The 20,237-nt window shown below is 40.8% G+C and overlaps 1 protein-coding gene across 1 annotated transcript in view; it reads right to left on the reverse strand.

Annotated features, from left to right (window-relative positions):
* Nucleotides 1-13,704, reverse strand: part of MUSK (muscle associated receptor tyrosine kinase) — a 331,368-nt gene extending 317,664 nt beyond the window's left edge. The window contains exon 1 of the mRNA XM_069745513.1: nt 13,626-13,704. Within this exon, the coding sequence (XP_069601614.1) occupies nt 13,626-13,704 (79 nt within the window). The remainder of the gene's footprint in view (nt 1-13,625) is intronic.
* Nucleotides 13,705-20,237: the final 6,533 nt, after the last annotated feature.

Consider the following 20,237-nt stretch of genomic DNA (forward strand, 5'->3'; position numbering starts at 1 on the left):
CGGATCTGAGTGTCATTATCTGACTTCGTTTTTGGTGTCAATAAATCCTTTCTTTCTTGTCTTATAGTTTCTTTATAGGCCTTTTTTAACACCTCCTCCGGGTAACCTCTATCTCGGAACCTGCCACGGAGATCATTGGCCTGTTCATGGAAAGAGCTGTCATCTGAGCAATTCCTCCGAATTCTCAGGTACTGGCCCTTAGGAATTCCTCTTTTCAATGGGACGGGATGATTACTCTCCCAGCGAAGGAGGGAATTGGTGGCTGTCTCTTTCCTATGGGTCTTGGTAGTAATAGCACCATTACTGCTTCTTTCTATACATATATCCAAGAACGCCAATTTCGTTGGACTTGCCTCATAAGTGAAATGAAGGCCAACATCATTTACATTCAGGCTCTTTACAAAATCACCGAAATCATCAATGCCCCCTCTCCAAATGACCAGCACATCATCGATGTACCTGAGCCATAATATTATCCTCTCGTCAGAACTCAAGGCTGAGTCACCAAATACCGCCGTTTCCTCCCACCAGCCCAGGAGCAAATTTGCATACGAAGGTGCACAAGGGCTACCCATCGCAGTGCCCCTGAGCTGGTGGAAGTACTTACAAAATTGTACCCCCGGTAAGAGGAGGGGACTGGGACAGGTCAATCCTTCAAAAAGAAAGCAGATGGATTTTCTATCTAAAAACGGTCCAGCCATCGGGACTAAATGAGCTACAGCCCTATAGCTGCTTCTTATAGAGTGTCCCAGTCTCTCTCATCTCCCTTTACACACTATACAAGCCTTTCACTGAGGCAATAGGGATATTAAGGGAGGGTGAGCCGCCGAGGAGTGGGGGCGCCAATGCATGGAGCCTGATAGGCAGTAAGTCGGACAGCGCTTGACTGTGGAGTGGAACGCTTAGCGTCCTGTCTCCATGGTACTCAGCGCTTTAGTCCGTACGAGCGCTCCGCTAAACCGGAAGTAGCAGGCAAAGCACAGGAGGCTCGTCACACGCCGGGGGCGGGTCCTATGGTACGCGCCTCCGTGCTTGAGATTATTTATAAAACAGAAGCGGGGAGACCTGTAAAGCGGCAGACACAGGTTCTCAGACTCCCCTGATGAGTCCTAACGGACGAAACGCGTCGGGAGACGCCGATTCACACAGAGGCTTTCTCACCCTTTGAGAGACAGGATGATTCTCTCCACCATCGGGTGAGAGCTGCCCATGTAATAGTGCCTTATGCAAAAGTGGCACAGTTAGGTGCCGCTCTATGACAACTAGGATTGTGTCATAGGGATTGAGACCGCACCAATATACACAAGGGGGATGCTCATGAAAGGTGTTCATGGGGCAGCGTGGTCCCGGTCTTGTTACTTGATATGGTGACTTTTGGTCTATTACATGCCTCTTATATGCTGCTAGATTACTGACAGTTGCCTACAGCGCCCAATGTACACGGCACTGTTAGATCTACACAACATGATTACCCTTGAACTCTATGGGCCTTAGGCTATATTACATTTTGCCCATGGCATATGATCAATAGCATGAGTAATAAGTAGATATTCTTTCGGTGTAATAGTGCAGGGTGTCTATATTAGTATTGTTGTGCCTGACTTCCTTTCTTTTGTGATAATACACCTATGATATATCTAGACATACATATCTATGTACCATGTATGGTTTACAGGGTACTTTATATATGTGCTCTTTTTGATATGTAGCATTGTATTTGGTGTTGAAGTATACCAGTAGTTGGCCGTATAGTCAAACGGCACTTTGGATTATTATCTCAATAGTATTTGGAGGCTACAGTACTGTCAGTATTTTTTATGTGTTTTTTGTATTCTGTTTTTTTCTTCCCCTTTTTGTGTTGGTTAGGGTCACATAGATGCACGGGTGTCCCTCCCTGGTTTATATGTTGTATGTTTACTATTTTTTAACTTATACCTATTAAAGGTTACGTTTTATCCAATTGCTATTCCACTTTATTATTTTTTTGGATTTATGCCCAGCTTCTATATATAACATTCTAGGGTGCCAACCTCACTGGTAAGGCAAGCGATTTTTTAGGTTTATCTAGGGAATTTTAGCTCCTGATACCCAAAAGTGAAAAAAAGGGGGAATACCATCCCTTGATAGAGGGTTCGTTCATAATCTCATGGTACCATTATATCAGATAGAGATACCCTATTTTTTTTTTCGGTTTGGGTTTTCTATTTTGTGAGTAGTCTCTAATTTTAATGCCCATCTACTAAAATAAAAGTGAGCAAAAAATGTTATGTACCTCAAAACTGTACTGTTACAAACTTCAACTCATGCAAGAAAAAAAAACAATCCCCCTCTGAGGTACATTATCTGTCAATAGAAATATTGGGGTTTACACGTTACTAATAGCTAGAAAGGTCTGGAAAAGTGAAATAAATTTCCCTGCAAAATAATATCCAGCAAACTCTGTGCTTCCAAATTCAGGTGGCTTCCATCCTGTTGATCCCCATAGCTAGTATCCATATGTATAGCAATAGTGTAGTTAGGAGAACGACTTTAACGCTTGTGCGCATCTCCAAAAGCAGAAGCAACATATTAGTCAATATTCTGGAATATTTGCATTTTCAGTCTGCAAAATTCACTGCATGAATTTTTTTCTAGAAAACATATGTGTTGGTAAAATAATCACTGCATCTGTAGATGAATTCATTGAAGCATCTATTTTTCAAAAAGGGGTCACTGTTTTTTTTATTGTTCTGGCACCTAAGAACTCTGCAAATGGCACCTGCAAACTATTATACCAAAATCTGCCCTCGAAAAGTCAAATCATGTTCCTTTCTTCTGAGCACTGCTATGTGGACAGATAGTAGTTTCCAAAACGATAAGGATTGTCACCACATTCAGCAGAAATTGCATAGCAAATGATGAAGTGCATTTTTCCATAATACACTTTGTGAAAATAAAAAACATGCAGTTAACCCCTTCACCCCAAAGCCTGTTTTCACCTAATTTTACAATTCTGACCACTGTCAATTTAAGAGGTCATAACTCTGAAACGCTTCAACGGATGCTGGTGATTCTGAGACTGTTTTCTCATGACATATTGTACTTTATGATAGTGGGAAAACTTCTTTGATATGACTTGCATTTATTTATGAAAAAAATGGAAATTTGGCGAAAATTTTGAAAATTTTGCAATTTTCAAACGTTTAGTTTTTATGCCCTTAAATTAGAGAGTTATATCACATAATATAGTTAACAAACAACATTTGCCACATGTCTGCTTTATATCAGCATAATTTTGGAGACAATTTTTTTTTGTCAGGAAGTTTTAAGGGTTAAAAGTTGACCAGCGATTTCTCATTTTTACAACAAAATTTGCAAAACCATTTTTTTAGGAACCACCTCATATTTGAAGTGAATTTGAGGGGCCTACATGACAGAAAATGCCCAAAAGTGACACCATTATAAAAACTGCACCCCCAAGGTTCTCAAAACCACATTCAAGAAGATTATTAACCCTTCAGATGCTTCACAGGAATTTTTGGAATGTTAAAAAAAAAAATGAACATTTAACTTTTTTTCACAAAAAATTTACTTCAGATCTAATTTGTTTTGTTTTACCAAGGGTATCAGGTGAAATTGGACCCAAAAAGTTGTGCAATGTGTCCTGACTCACGCTGATACCCTATATGAGGGGGTAAACCACTGTTTGGGTGCATGGCAGAGCTCGGAAGGGAAGGAGCGCCATTTGACTTTTCAATGCAAAATTGGCGGGAATTGAGATAGGACACCATGTCGCGTTTGGAGAGCCCGTGATGTGCCTAAACAGTGGAAACCCCCCACAAGTGACACCATTTTGGAAAGTAGTAAGGAACTTATCTAGATGTGTGGTGAGCACTTTGAACCCCCAAGTGCTCCACAGAAGTCTATAATGTAGAGCCGAAAAAATAAAAATCATATTTTTTTCACAAAAATGATCTTTTCCCCCAAAATTTTTTATTTTACCAAGGGTAACGGGAGAAATTGGACCACAAACATTGTTGCACAATTAGTCCTAAGTGCTCTGATACCCCATATGTGGGGGGAACCATTGTTTGGGTGCATGGCAGAGCTCGGAAGGGAAGGAGCACCATTTTTGAATGCAGAGTTTGAGAGAATGCTCTCTGTGCGTCACGTTGCATTTGCAGAGCCCCTGATGTACCTAAACAGTAGAAACCCCCCACAAGTGACCCCATATTGGAAATTAGACCCCACAAGGAACTTATCTAGATGTGTTGTGAGAAGTTTGAACCCCCAAGTGTTTCACTAAAGTTTATAACGCAGAGCCGTCAAAATAAAAAAATATTTTTTTTCCACAAAAATTATTTTTTTAGCCCCCAATGTTTATTTTTACAAGGGTAACAGGAGAAATTGGACCAAAAAAGTTGTTGTGCAATTTATCCTGAGTACTCCGATACCCCATATGTGGGGGTAAACCACTGTTTGGGCACACAGCAGAGCTCGGAAGGGAAGGAGCACCGTTTTACTTTTTCAACGCAGAATTGGCTGTAATTGAGATCGGACGCCATGTCGCTTTTGGAGAGCCCCTGATGTGAATAAACAGTGGAAACTTCCCAATTCTAACTCCAACCTTAACCCCAACACACCCCTAAACCCAACCCTAACCACATCCCTCACCCGACCATGCCCCTAACTCTAATCCCAATCCTAACCACACCCCTAACCCTGACACACCCCTAACCCTAATCCCAACCGTAAATGTAATCCAAACCCTATCCCCAACTCTAGCCCCATCCTTATCCCTAACTTTAGCCCCAACCCTAACTTTAGCCCCAACCCTAACCCTAACTTTATCCCCAACCCTAACCCTAACTTTTGCCCCAGCCCTAACTTTAGCCCCAACCCTATCCCTAACTTTAGCCCCACCCTAACCCGAACTTTAGCCCCAACCCTAATTTTAGCCCTAACCCTAATGGAAAATGGAAATAAATAATTTTTTTAAATTTTATTATTTTCCCCTAACTAAGGGGGTGATAAGGGGGGATTGATTTACTATTTATAGCGGGTTTTTATGTTTAGCTGCTGGCACACACTAAGGCTGGTTTCACATTTGCGTCTGTGTGCGCAGCGTACGATCCGCATAGATCCGCATGCGTCATGCGTACCTATCTTTAACATGGTGTACGCATGGATATGTATTCGCATGCTTTTGTGTACGCATGCGTTTTTTCACGGTGTGCAGCTGGGTGCGGCAAATGCACCACAATGCTTTTTTGAAGGCGTCAAGAATCTGTCAAATATGCGCAGACATGTGCATGTGGATGAATGCGTCAAAAAAAATCATTACTGTCTATGGGAATGCTTGCGTACGCATGCGTTCGATGCGCTTGAACTGTTTTGAGATACGGCCATTGAGACATGCCCAGCTGGAAATATCGAATGCATGAGCATAAAAAGCGCAAACGCATGCAAAAAAGCATGTAAGTGCTGCGTTTTTTTGCTGTCTTGCGCAGATACAAAACGATGCATTAGCATGCGTTTGCATGCGTTTTTGCATGCGTTTGTGTTTGCGGTTGCGGATGATACGCTGCACACAGACGCAAATGTGAAACTAGCCTAAAAGACGCTTTTTATTGCAAAAAATAGTTTTTGCATCACCACATTTTGAGAGCTATAATTTGAGAGCTATAATTTTTCCAGATTTTGACCCACTGAGTTATGTGAGGTCTTATTTTTTGCGGGACAAATTAACGTTTTTATTGGCACCATTTTCAGGCCCATGACATTTTTTGATCGCTTTTTGTTTCGATTTTTGGGAGGCAGAATGAACAAAAACCAGCAATTCAGGAATTGCTTTTTCTTTTTTTATATACCTTTCCGCGTTTGGTAAAATTGATAAGGCAGCTTTATTCTTCGGGTCAGTACGATTACAGGGATACCTCACTTATATCTTTTTTTCATGTTTTGGCGCTTTTACACATTATTTTTGCATCGCTTTATTCTGAGAGCTATAACTTTTTTTATTTTTCTGCTGATGGAGCTGAATGGTGGCTTGTTTTTTGCGGGACAAGATGACATTTTCAGCGGTACCATTTTTATTTACATGCGTGTTTTTGATCACGTTTTATTGCACTTTTTGTTCGGCGGTATGATGATAAAGCATTGTTTTTTGCCTTGTTTTTTTATGGTGTTCACTGAAAGGGTTAACTAGTGGGACTGTTTTATAGAGTGATTCGTTACGGACTTGGCGATACCAAATATGTGTACTTTTATTGTTTTTTTTTATTTACATAAATAAATGGATTTATTGGAAAAATATATTTATGTTTTTTTTTTCATTATTTGGGGATTTTTTTAAAAAATGTTTGTGCACATTTTATTTTTATTTTTTTACTTTAGAATATTGTCCCAGGGTGGGACATCACTGTATCATGTCAGATCGCAGATTTTTGCATCTAATGTAATTCTATGAGGAAAATCTGCACAAAATACACCCCACAGATCAGTTTACGCAGAATTAAAGAAAGCACAGTAGGCACAAGATTCCTATAAATCCAATCCATTTTGCTAGAACAGGTAAGATGTGTTTTTGCACAGCAAAAATATGCATCAACATCGTACCAAAAACACATTATGAGAATATATCCTCAAACTTGCATTCCAACAATGAGTTTTTAGTGAGCTTTTGATGCTGCGTACTTTTGCCGTGTGAAAAATGAAACGTCTTACAGTTCCAGCAAAGTGGATGGGAGTTATAGAAATCTCATGCCCACTATGTTTGTTTTTGTACTCAGCATATACAGTTAGATCCATATATATTTGGACAGAGTAAACATTTTTCTAATTTTGGTTATAGACATTACCACGATTAATTTTAAACAAAACAATTCAGATGCAGTTGAAGTTCAGACTTTCAGCTTTCATTTGAGGGTATCCACATTAAAATTGGATGAAGGGTTTTGGAGTTTCAGCTCCTTAACATGTGCCACCCTGTTTTTAAAGGGATCAAAAGTAATTGGACATTGGATTCCAAGGCTATTTCATGGACAGGTGTGGGAAATCCCCTCGTAATGTCATTCTCAATTAAGCAGATAAAAGGCCTGGAGTTGATTTGAGGTGTGGTGCTTGCATTTGGAAGGTTTTGCTGTGAAGTAAACATGCGGTCAAAGGAGCTCTCCATGCAGGTGAAACAAGCCATCCATAAGCTGCAAAAACAGAAAAACCCATTTGAGAAATTGCTACAATATTAGGAGTGGCAAAATCTACAGTTTGGTACATCCTGTGAAAGAAAGAAAGCACTGGTGAACTCATCAATGCAAAAAGACCTGGGCGCCCACGGAGGACATTAGTGGTGGATGATCGCAGAATAATCTCCATGGTGAAGACAAACCCCTTCACAACAGCCAACCAAGTGAACAACACTCTCCAGGAGGTCGGCGTATCAATATCCAAATCTACCATAAAGAGAAGACTGCATGAAAGTAAATACAGAGGGTTCACTGCACGGTGCAGCCACTCATAAGCATCAAGAATAAAAAGGCTAGACTGGACTTTGCTAAAAAACATCTAAAAAAGCCAGCACAGTTCTGGAAGAACTTTTTTTTGGACAGATGAAACCAAGATCAAGCTCTACCAGAATGATGGAAAGAGAAAAGTATGGTGATGGCGTGGTACAGCTCATGACCCAAAGCATACCACATCATCTGTAAAACACGGCGGAGGCAGTGTGATGGCTTGGGCATGCATGGCTGCCAGTGGCACTGGGTCACTAGTGTTTATTGATGATGTGACACAGGACAGAAGCAGCCGAATGAATTCTGAGATATTCAGAGCCATACTGTGTGCTCAGATCCAGCCAAATGCAGCCAAACGGATTGGTCGTCATTTCATACTACAGATGGACAATGACCCAAAACATAACACCAAAGCAACACAGGAGTTTATTAAAGCAAAGAAGTGGAATATTCTTGAAGGGCCAAGTCAGTCACCTGATCTCAACCCAATTGAGCATGCATTTCACTTGTTAAAGACTAAACTTCAGACAGAAAGGCCCACAAACAAACAGCAACTGAAAACCACCACAGTGAAGGCCTGGCAGAGCTTCAAAAAGGATGAAATGCAGCATCTGGTGATGTCCATGAGTTCAAAACTTCAGGCAGTCATTGCCAACGAAGGGTTTTCAACCAAGTACTAAAAATGAACATTTTATATAAAATTATTTAATCTGTACAATTACTTTTGGTCCCTTTAAAAACAGGGTGGCACATGTTAAGGAGCAGAAACTCCTAAACCCTTCATCCAATTTTAATGTGGATACCCTCAAATGAAAGCTGAATGTCTGAACTTCAACTGCATCTGAATTGTTTTGTTTAAAATTAATTGTGATAATGTCTATAACCAAAATTAGAAAAATGTTGTCTCTGTCCAAATATATATGGACCTAACTGTAACTGTGGTGCGTGTTTCAAATCCGCAACATGTCAACTTCTCATATGACTACGCTGAGTTTTCTGTGTGGCTTTTCCCCAAACTATTGTGTTAGATGCAGAAAATCTGCAGGTTAAAAAGGCATATATGTTTTAGTCTTATCAATTGTAGAAATGCTCTAAAAATGCATATAATCTACATATGACTGTATAGATAAAGCTTTTGTAAAAGCCAAATGCCAGGAAGTATAAAAGAAAAAGCAGCTTTATTTAAAACATTACTAAAAAGAGACAAAAACAGCAGTGTCAAAAATGTTATAATAATGCATGTAAATAATGCACTAAAAATGCAATTTAATCTAATTTAGCTAATAGCTGCAGAAATGCTGCAGAAAATATGAAACATCAAAAACTCACCAAGTACTCATTGTCACTAGGGTTGAGCGACTTTTACTTTTATAGGATTGGATCGGGTTTCACGAAACCCGACTTTTTCAAAAGTCGGGTCGAGTGAAATCGGCCGATCCTATAAAAAAGTCGGGGTCGGCTGAAACACGAAACCCAATGCAGTGCATTGGGTTTCCAATGGTTCCCAGGGTCTGAAGGAGAGGAAACTCTCCTTCAGGCCCTGGGATCCATATTTAAGTGTAAAATAAAGAATTAAAATAAAAAATATTGATATACTTACCCTCTGACGAGCCCTGGTACTAACCGGCAGCCTTCCTTCCTTAGAATCAGCGCGTGAATGACCTTAGATGACGTCGCAGCTTGTGATTGGACGCGCGACCGCCCATGTGACCGCTCACGCGACCAATCACAAGCCGCGACGTCACCGAAGGTCCTTCAAGCGCTGATTGTTAGGAAGGAAGGCTGCCGGAAAGAAGCAGGGCGCGTCCGAGGGTGAGTATATACCTAATAGGAATATACTCACCCTCGGACGCGCCCTGCTTCTTTCCGGCAGCCTTCCTTCCTAAGAATCAGCGCTTGAAGGACCTTCGGTGACGTCGCGGCTTGTGATTGGTCGTGTGAGCGGTCACATGGGCGGTCGCGCGACCAATCATAAGCCGCGACGTCATCTAAGGTCCTTCACGCGCTGATTCTAAGGAAGGAAGGCTGCCGGTTAGTACCAGGGCACGTCAGAGGGTAAGTATAGCAATATTTTTTATTTTAATTCTTTATTTTACACTTAAACATGGATTCCGATACCGATTTCCAATATTGCAAATATAAAAAACAGAAAGCCAGATATCATGGATATAAGAACAAGAAAATGGCAGCACTCACCGATCTTCTAACCCGTTGAAGCGCCAGACCGGCGCGAAACGGCCGTCGTTCTGCTCCCGCATTCTCTTGTACAGACACCCCTGTACCGTGAAGATTTTTAATCAATAAAGATACCTGCTTAGAAGATCGGTGAGTGCTGCCATTTTCTTGTTCTTATAAGCTATCTATGACCTTGTATTTGAATCAGGACCCAGATAATATAGTGTGCTTAGGAGTTGCTAACCAAGCTCAGCTGAAAACTCAGACTCCCAGAGCTTCCAACATGGCCGATTAATCCCTGTTCTGCCAAAAGAAATAAACACCATTTAAAATAAGGTGAAATGCTTCTTTTCAGACCAGAAGTAGGAGCAAACAGACGCTGTGGTCTTCTGGCTCCTCTCTGTTGCAGTAACCCCGTGAGACTCATCATAGGAACCTAGCCTGATGCAATTCCATGGGGAAAATGTACACATATAACTCAGCGTAAAGTGGAAAGAGAAATTTACACATTGTGGATATCAAACATGCACCATGGCTCTGTTTGTGCTGCGTAAAAAAAAGGAGATTTCTATAAATCCCATCCATATTGCTGGAACTATAAGATTCTGTGTTTTTTTGCACAGCAAACATACACTACATCAAAAGCTTACCAAAGGCTCATCTTGGGAACCTAACCTTAGAAGATAATTGGTTACTGTTGCAAACAGTACATTCATTACAAAAGGCCCAATATTTAACATAGTTAAATTATTAAAACATAAACTTTGCAACTAATCCGTTAATGGCTAGGCTTTTTTGGTACTTTAACGCCTTTTAATGTCACCCACTTGGGACTTTAGGTTGCAGCCAAATTTTTCAAATCTGCTATGTGTCATCTATTGTGGCAGTTACCTTGGAATGCTCTAAATTACTGATTTTTTTCTTGACATGTTGTATTTTATTTAAATATTAAAATCTATTTTAGGATATGTGCACTTGATGTCTTTTTTCCTGTGGAGTCCATCTGGAACCCACCTGAAAAATGGCTAAAATGTAAAAAAAAAAAAAAAAGGAAAACATCTTGCTGTTAGGCTACGTTCACATTTGCGGCTTTGGACGCAGCGTCGTGGACGCGACGCACGACGCACCAAAGACACAAGTAGAACGCATGCATTTTTGACGCATGCATTCAACCCTTTTTTAATATATAGGGTCTTTTCAGTTTCTCTATTTTTAAAGTACAGAACGCATGCGTCCTACAACGCACAACAACGCAAGTACTTGCGTCTTCTGCGTTGCCAATACACTTCAATGGAGGATTTGAAGTTTCGACGACGCAAATACAACGCAAGTGCGACGCAAGCGTTTTTTAAAAATTTTGGATGCAGAAAAAATGCAACATGTTGCGTTTGCAACGCACTGCCAGGTGCGTGGAAAGGACGCATGCGTCGCAAAACGCACCGAAACGCATGAAAACGAACGCACGTGCGTCCCCAATGTTAAAGATAGGGAAGCATGACGCGTGAGTTGTTTTGCGGCGACGCCGCTGCGTCAAAAGCCGCAAATGTGAACGTAGCCTTAATATGTTCCGTTCTTTCCAATTTATTCTAATAATTTCAGGCTTTGAAATCTGTGAAGTGGCTGAAAGAATTCACCTTACCATTTTTAAGAAACCTTACAAAAAATTGCCTGCTAGTTTATATATACAGCGAGGCTGGTGGAAAATGGCTCAAAGGATGCCAAAAGAAAAACGCTGCTGACACTTTCTTAAAGTGTTTTCTGCTTTAAAATCTCAGCAATTATGTCGTTGTCTAAAAGACACCTGATGTACGTACCATTGTTAAGATTTTTTAAAGGCATCATGAAAAAGATGTCGTTCTTAAAGAATAGAAAAAGATAGAAAAAAGAAAAAGATAGAGGTTGCAATATGTCGCCAACTTATTCATTCCATGCATAGAAAACTTGACGCTGTCCTTAAAAATCATGAATGTCATAAAAAGTACAATATGTAGAAGTTTTGGTGCTGGATGTGTTCATTTTTTTCATCATTTTATTTGAGTAAAACTAAAGATTTTGTAATGAAAATTACGTTATTATTAACGATGAAGAGGACGAAGGAGCGGCACTTCCATAAGGTAGGTATTAAAAAATATTGCTTAAAATCCAATCCTTTAAAACAAAATACTTTAAAAACAAACTGGTTTGCTGAAGACCCTTTATAACCGCATGCTATGGATTATTAATCGATTGGAATGGCAAATTTAGATATCAGACATATAAGCATATAAAGATACATGACTCAAAAAGGAGGTGCCATTATTACTAATGGGAAGTGACATTTTTCCTCAGATATTTATTGTTAAATATTAGAAACATATGTCACAGAAAACTGTTGCTTCATTCAAATAACATTAGTGACAAATAATGTATTTTTTATTATTTAATTTAAGGCCTACGTATCATGTCCGTGTTTCTGGAGGTGTGGTATAGTTTTTTTTCATGGATACTACACGTACCCATAATAACCTATGGGGCTTTTCACGTGTCCATGTTTTTACATCAACCGTATGTCCGTGCAAAACGCACAAAGACATGTGAGATAATTTCTGGCAGCATGGATGACAAGGGCCAATACAAGTCTATGGGCTCGCGAAAAATACGTACAGCACATAGATGGCAGCAATGTACACTACGTATGCTGTACTCATTTAACATTTGCAAAGTATAGAAGAAGCTTTGTAATTTTTTTTTCTTTGTCCATACCACAAAAATACTGATGGTAAAAACGGACACATGAATGACACACTGACGGAAAACACAGAGGACACACGGATGGTAAAAACAGACACACAGATGACACACTGATGGAAAACACTGGGGACACACTGACACTAATGAAATACTGATGGCACCAGTACATTTTTTTCATGTACGTGTTTTACGCGCACGTGTGAAGAAGGCATATGACAGAGCTTTATCAGGACTTTCCTAAACTCAGGGAAGACATAATCTAAATACCCTGGACGATATAAGTTGTTTGATCCTCTCACATTGCACCAAACATTCTGAAGCACACTCCCAATTAGGAATGCTTCTGATTTACCAATATGGTTATTTTACCACCAAATTGCAAAACTACATTTAACACCAAACCACCAGAAATCACTTCAAATATGATGCAGGTTATCTTAAAGAGTAAAACAAATCTATAGAAAGGAATATGGAAATGAAAATAGTTTAGTAGGGAAAAGCAAATTTAACCAAACATCTACTATCAGTATTTAAGACATCTATCCAAATAGTGATGTAGAAGATTTGAGATTATTTATTATAGTCTGGTAAAACTACAATCATATTGTTCTTTTTCTTGTAGTTTTACATCGGACAGCGGTTACATGTATTACATTATTGTGCACTATTGTAATGACAATCGTAATGAAGAAAGTGTTAAGTAGCCGATATATCATCTATACCATGGACTAAGAACAAAATAAAACACCCATTTTTAGTGGCAGAAGCAAAAAACAAATAATAATATAGACATATGCAGATTACCGTACATACATATATATGGTGGTTTATCTATCCATATATATATTTATATATATATATATATATATACACACTATAAATACACATATACATACATATTCAGCTAGCGTGTTTGTGTGTACATATATATATATATATATATATATATATATATATATATACACACCGTAAATACACATATACACACACAGTTATAGTGTGCTGAAATAACACAGATTAATACAGGGATCTTAATACACATTTACTTTCAGACATGCACCTGAGCAATGAATCATATGTTATTTCAGATATATAGATAGCTATGGTACATAAGAACAACAAAAGTCGCATTATTAAAGTAATACTAGATGTGCTACATAACACGTAATGTGAGTGTCCATTTATAAAATGCAAAGCTGTGACCAAGGTACAAGATGAAGTTGCTCAAACCTTTAGGGAGCCTCTCAGCCAAACCAAAAGCCGCCACAGTGAAGACAGAAAGAAGCGGAATGTGTGGTAAATCTCTCATGATTAATTTCCCAAAAATTGGCGTCTTCAGAAAAACACAGGGAAATTCCAAGCTTCTTTCATTTTAAGCCCTGGTTTGCTCAAGTACTGCAAAGTAATGACTGTTTGTGCGACAGGCCCTGCCGGATCTAAGTATACTCAGGAATTCTGTGACTTGGCTGGAGTGATGGACATGGCCAGCTGGTGTACATCTACTTAGGTCAGTGCAAGTAGCAAGGCTCAGGAAACAAGAGAACGCAAATCCACCTAGAATCCTTTTCAGTGGAACATTGTGCTATACCATACTGGACGGCTACGGATAACAGAGGAATCATTTCAAGCTTGTGATATGACAAGCAGTGTGGCAACTGTTATTTCATCAATTATTCCAGCAACACGGGTGGCCTAGAAAAAATACTTCATGGTTAGCGCGTCATTGAAGGGATGGTCCAGGACCTAAAATGTATTTTCTCACTATCTTTACACCCTAACCACATTTATAATAGATAGGGGTTATATAGTATAAAGCTGCATAATCTGGTCATCAGCCAGTATGTGTCTAAGTACAGTTACATAGTGCTACTGGGTGCATGGAAGATGTCGAGTTACATGAATAAGAGAGACCAGGTTTTGGGGAAAAATTAGAAGGGGGAAAAAGGGTAGAGTTAGATTACTGAAACAAGGTGATAAATTTATCTAAAAAGATGTGTTTTTAAACCACGCTTAAAAATGTTGGGGCTAGGTATTCAATGGATCTTCCAGGATAGTGTACTCTCTAAATATGTTTTTTTACTGTACTTCCTGTAACATTTCAAAACTCAAGAAAAAAACCAAAATGAGCCTATACCATGTAAAGTAGGAAGTAAATAACTAAATAGTATTAGTACATGTAAATAGCATAGTGTACTTAGTTAACACTATTTTGATGAAGAAAAAACAACATAAAATCAATACCATCGTGACAAGGTGTACACAATAAGGATGGTCCTATCTCTAGTATTAAAAACACTCCCTGTCTCAGCCGACCACAATATAGATGGGGGCAGAGCAGTACCCAGGCCCGACTGCTCAGACACCTGCCCATAGGAAGCTATGTGGAAGCCACAGCAAAACCAAAGAAACGAGCAGGAAGATAAGTGGGTATGCTTGAAATATGTAGAAGCACATTTAGACTTTGGCCATTTATTAGACAAAACCCAAGGAAAAAAAGCATAAATAGCTTATACCCTTTATTAAGTAAAAAAGTAAATAGTAGTAGTACTGTATATGTAAATAACATTCTGTACTTAATTATCATTATTTTGATTAAAATGTCGTAAGCCATCCCACCGTGACAAGATGTGCCCAGAAGTCTCAAATGTGACATCACAAGAATATAGGGCTAAACTTACTCCCCACAGCATCCTTCTCCCCTCCTGGAACAGGACATCACATGGGGCAGTGCTGTGATTACGCACTAGTTTCTTGTATTGCTGCCTCACTGAAGATGTCCTGGATCTTGGGTTATGGACTCTGTGGGAGATGTGAGTGCAGCGCTGGCTCTCTGCTGCTCTCTCAGCCACTGCCATAGTTTCTGTGATGTGCTGCTGCAGTGCAGTATGGAGCAATCTCCACCAGGGGGTGCTGGATAAGGAAAGGAGGCTGCACACACAGCACAGCTACACTGAACAACAACATAGGTGTCACAGGTAATGAAAGGGACATGAAACAAGCCAAGGTCATACACGGAGATAGCAGCGCGGTACAGAAGGGGCGAGCAGAGAATCGTCGGGGGCAAGCAAGATGTCAGAACCTACCGGGAACGTGGTAACCAAAACGTGAGGCGTAAGACAGAGTCGGGGTACAGGCCGAAGGTCAGAACAAGTAACAAACGGGTGCAGTCAGTCAGAGGCAAAGAGGAACACTTAGAACAGGGATCCAGGTCAGGAGCTCAAACAGTGCAGGATGAACTTATAGCTGACACTGGCCCCCAGGCTGCAGAGGACTTAAATAGCACAGCCAGCTCCAGGGTGAGGCAGAGAGGATTAACTCCCACATGACCAGTCCAGAGACAAGAGAGCTGAACATAATCTCAGAACTGGATCATGACAGTTTCTATGAAAGAAGTCATCATCAGGGGGCGGAAATGGAAGCAGTGAGTGCCACCAGTCCTGCACCACAGCTTGTAGCACAGCTTGAGCATCTCTGCCTCTTTTGCTATTTTTCTGAATTATAAACAGTGGCTTAAAGACTAGAGATAGGTGAATATTTCAATGTTTCGATCGGATTGCGATTGCAGAATTTGCAATATTTGCCGATTTATTCATCGAATATTCTTCTAACATAGCTGAGCGCCATTCAAGTCAAAGGGAGGTGAGAACAAAAGCATGCACAACACCATCAAATTAGGGGCAGACACCAGGAAACTGCACGGCAGCAATCAGCCATGCATGAGGTATTGAAGTCTGGGCCAGCATTTATAACTTTGAATTGAACTTCAAATTAAGACAAGGTGTGTGAGAGATCGGTGTAGGCCTGCTGTGCCTGGAGCCCTGATACCACATGCAATGGCTCAACCTGCTTTCATGCTCAGCCACACTCAGGTGGCACAAATATCAGTTTTGTAGACTACTATTGCCAGAAAAGTCTAAGAGTATTAGCACCATGTGTTGTTGACTCCAAGGAAGAGGAGGTCTGACGATCTCGGAGGCCTACTGCTACAGGCAACACACATGAAGGAGACACAACCAGGAGTGCTCACATTTCCAAAAATAAGTGGCAAACACCACCAAACTGGCATCAATTTCACCACAGTTAAAATAGCATAATAGGGACCGACGGGTCTTCCACTACACCCAACCCAGTAAATGGACAGTTGGACAACCAACCAGGAGTGTTCACATTTCCAAAAATTTGTTGCAGACACAACCAATGTGGTATCAGTTTCACCACTGTAGAAATAGTATAATAGGAACCGACAGGTCTTCCACTGCACCCAACCCAGCAGAAGGCAGTTAGATACCCAACCAGGCGTCTTCACATTTCCAAAAATTAGTGGCAGACAACACTAAAGTTACATCAATTTCAACACAGTAGTAATAGTATAATAGGGACCGACAGGTCTTCCACAACACACAACCCAGCAGAATGACAGTTGGACACCCCAACCAGGAGCGTTCACATTTCCAAAAATTAGTGGCAGACACCGCCAAAGTGGCAACAATTCCACCACATTAGAAATAGTATAATATGGACTGACAGGTCTTCCACTACACTCAATCCAGCGGATTGACAGTTGGACATGGACACCCAAACCAGGAGTGTTCACAGTTCCAAAAATTATTGGAAGACACCACTAAAGTGGCATCAATTTCACCAGAGTAGAAATAGCATAATGGAGACCGATATCTCTTTCACCACAGCCAACCCAGCAGATGGAGAGACCCAATCAGGACTCTTCACACTTTCAAAAATTACTGACAGGCACCACCAAAGTGGCATCATTTTCACAAGAGTAGAAATAGTATTATAGGAAACAACAGGTCTTCCACTAAGCAGATGTAGACCAAATCAGGAGTCTTCAAAGTTCAAGGCATGTGTGTGAGCTTGCCTCACCATAGGGCCGCAGCAGGTTCACACCGTTATTGGACACAGCTTTCCCTGGATGCAGGTTCAGCGGATACATGTATTACTCAATCTCAGTCTTGAGAGCTGTCCACAACTCTTCAGCTTTGTGACTGTGATATCCAAGGCATATGAATTTTAACACTGCCTGATTGTGGTGAGCCCTTGCTGCGCAGTATGAAGGTGGTGGGGATTCGCTCTGCACTGATGGAATGCATGTCTCATTAAGGCAGAGGGTGAGGGCGCAGGTGGAAGACATAGAGGAGGTGGAGAAGGCAGAAGCAGTGGAGGAAGTGTGAAATTTAGATGTTTGTCCTGCAAGCCTTGAGGATTTGAAGACTTGTGAAGCAGCTCCTGTCCCCACAGCCACCAGAGTCACCCAGTGCTCAGTTAAGGAGATATAACACTATTGGCCATGCTTACACGTCCAAATGACTGTGCTGAAATGCACCCTGGCAGATATTGATTTAGTAAAGGAATGGGCGATGTTGTCTGTGACACGCTGATGTAGTGCAGGCACAGCTTTCTTAGAAAGTAATGGCGACTAGGCAACTGGTACTGGGGGAATGCAACCACCGTGTAGGAGGAAACAATCTTTTACTTGATCAACAACTGGGGAACCGTGGGTAGACTGCAGTGCTGGGAGATGGCGTTGTTCGGTGCACCGGACAAACTGCTGGACCATGAAGGAGGTGATGTTATGCAGATGCAGGAAGAGATGTTACAGTGGAGTGAGAAAGTTGTGGTGTGCATATTCTCTGAGATCGGTCAAAAACACCAGGCATGTCTGCTTCCTTCACAGCTGACTACTGCTCCCATCAGCCGATTCGTGCTGCCACTAATTACAGTGAGAGCAGGAGCGGCTGATGATAGTATTCATGAGCTGGCTCCTGCACTGTAAATAAATAATTTTAAAAAATTCCCTGTATTTTTGATAATCAACCAGGCAAAACTCACAGCTGGGTGCTGCATCCCTCAGCTGTCAGCTTCAGCAAGGCTGATTATCAAGAATAAAGGGGTCCCCTCGCAATATGTTTCAATTATTTAAATAAATAATTTAAAAAAATGGCTTGGGTTTCCTCCCATTTTTGACAACCAGCCTTGCTAAAGCAGGCAGCTGGGGGCTGGTAATCTCAGGCTGTTAAGGGGCCATGAATATTGACCCCCAGCCTAAACATAGCAGCCCGCAGCCACCGTGAAAAGGCACAGCTATTAGATCTACCAATTCTGGCACTTTGCCTGGCTCTTCTCACTTACCCTGTAGAGGTGGCAAGTGGGGTTCATATTTGTTGAGTTGATGTCACCTTAGTATTGTCAGATGACATCAAGTCCAAGGGTTAGTAATGGAGAGGTGCCTAAACACCTATCCATTACTAATCCTATAGTTATATGGTAAAGACGCAGCCAGAATAAAGTCTTATTTGAAACAAAAGAGAAAACTTTTACTTTTGTATTTAAAAATAACAAACACAAATATACTAACTGGTGATGAGCGAACGTGCTCGCCACTGCTGCGTTACTCGCCCGAGTATCACTATGCTCGGTGTACTCGGTGAGCATCGAGCATTTCCAGGATTATTCGGCGGTAGCTGGTGTCTCCACCCAGTGTTTTTGGCGGACTTTAGAGACCCAATCACAGTGCAGGGATTGTCTGCCAGGCTATGAAACGCCACAGCCATCTTTGTTGTGGTCGTGCAGTGATTGGCTTGGCCGCACAGCATTATCCCGAGTATAAGAGGCCTGGTGCCCCCTGCTCGCCACATTCTGTTCCTGATTCAGCAAGAGTAGGGACAGCTGGTGCTGAGATAGGGTCAGAATCGTGGTTTTTAGAGTTAGTCTAGGTCTGCAACTCTTAAATCCACAACTCCTCAGAAACTAAAAGTCCTTTTTAGGGCTAATTTGTGGGTCTCGATATTGCAGCGCTAGGCAGGCAGGGTACGGCATATCCACATCAGTCCAAGGCCTGCAGGCACTGTATGTGCGTCCATTGCTCCCACTGCATCATTCCCAAAGCTCCATAACTGCCTGCTGCTGCTGCTTCAGCTTCTTTAATATATACCTAGTTGCATTTTTTTTAAATTCACCCCCAAAAAACAAAAATATACAGTCTGTTCTGTCAAACTGAGGCCTGTTGAAAAATCATAGATTTTGTCAGGCGTACGTAGCATTGTTGTGTGTGCTAGCCTTGTGCCACTTTTTTTGTGTGTTTTAAATTCACCGAAAAAGGCCTCATATATCTGCATGCTCCAAGTTTTTGAATTGTAGGCCTTTTTGCCACTGTTTTTGCTGTCTGTTACTCTAATTATATACAGCACTATTTGGCATTTAAACAAAAACAGGCCACATATTTGCCAGTGTGGTATTTCCGTGACAGCCCTCATATATCTGTGTGCTCCAAGTTTTGGCATTTTAGGCCGTTTTGCCACTGTTTCTGGTGTCTGTTACTTTAATTCTATACAGCACTATTTCGCTTCAAAAATTATAAAAAGGAATATATTTCCAGTGTGGCATTTCCGTGACAGCCGTCATATATCTGCGAGCTCCAAGTTTGGTCATTGTAGGCCGGTGGACCACTTTTTTTACTGTCTGATACTCTAATTCTATAAAGCACTATTTAGCTTCTAAAAATATAAAAAGGCTACATATTTGCCAGTGTGGTATTTCCGTGACAGCCCTCTTATATCTGCGTGCTCCAAGTTTGGTCATTGTAGGCCGGAGGACCCCTTTTTTTGCTGTCTGATACTCTAATTCTATACTGCACTATTTTGCCTACATTTTCTTCACAAAAAAGCCCCAAAAAATTAAATAAAGTCTGTTATATCAGGCTGAGGCCTGCCTGGTGTTTGCGTTTTAAAAATAGATTTGCAGGCATAATGATCAGATATTATTTCACTACTAATAAATAATTGTGTTGAGCATTTGAAATAGTGCAGTAGTCCATTTAAAATAGGC

This window comes from Ranitomeya imitator, chromosome 1, assembly GCF_032444005.1.
Source record: "Ranitomeya imitator isolate aRanImi1 chromosome 1, aRanImi1.pri, whole genome shotgun sequence".
Classification (NCBI taxonomy): Eukaryota; Metazoa; Chordata; class Amphibia; order Anura; family Dendrobatidae; genus Ranitomeya; species Ranitomeya imitator.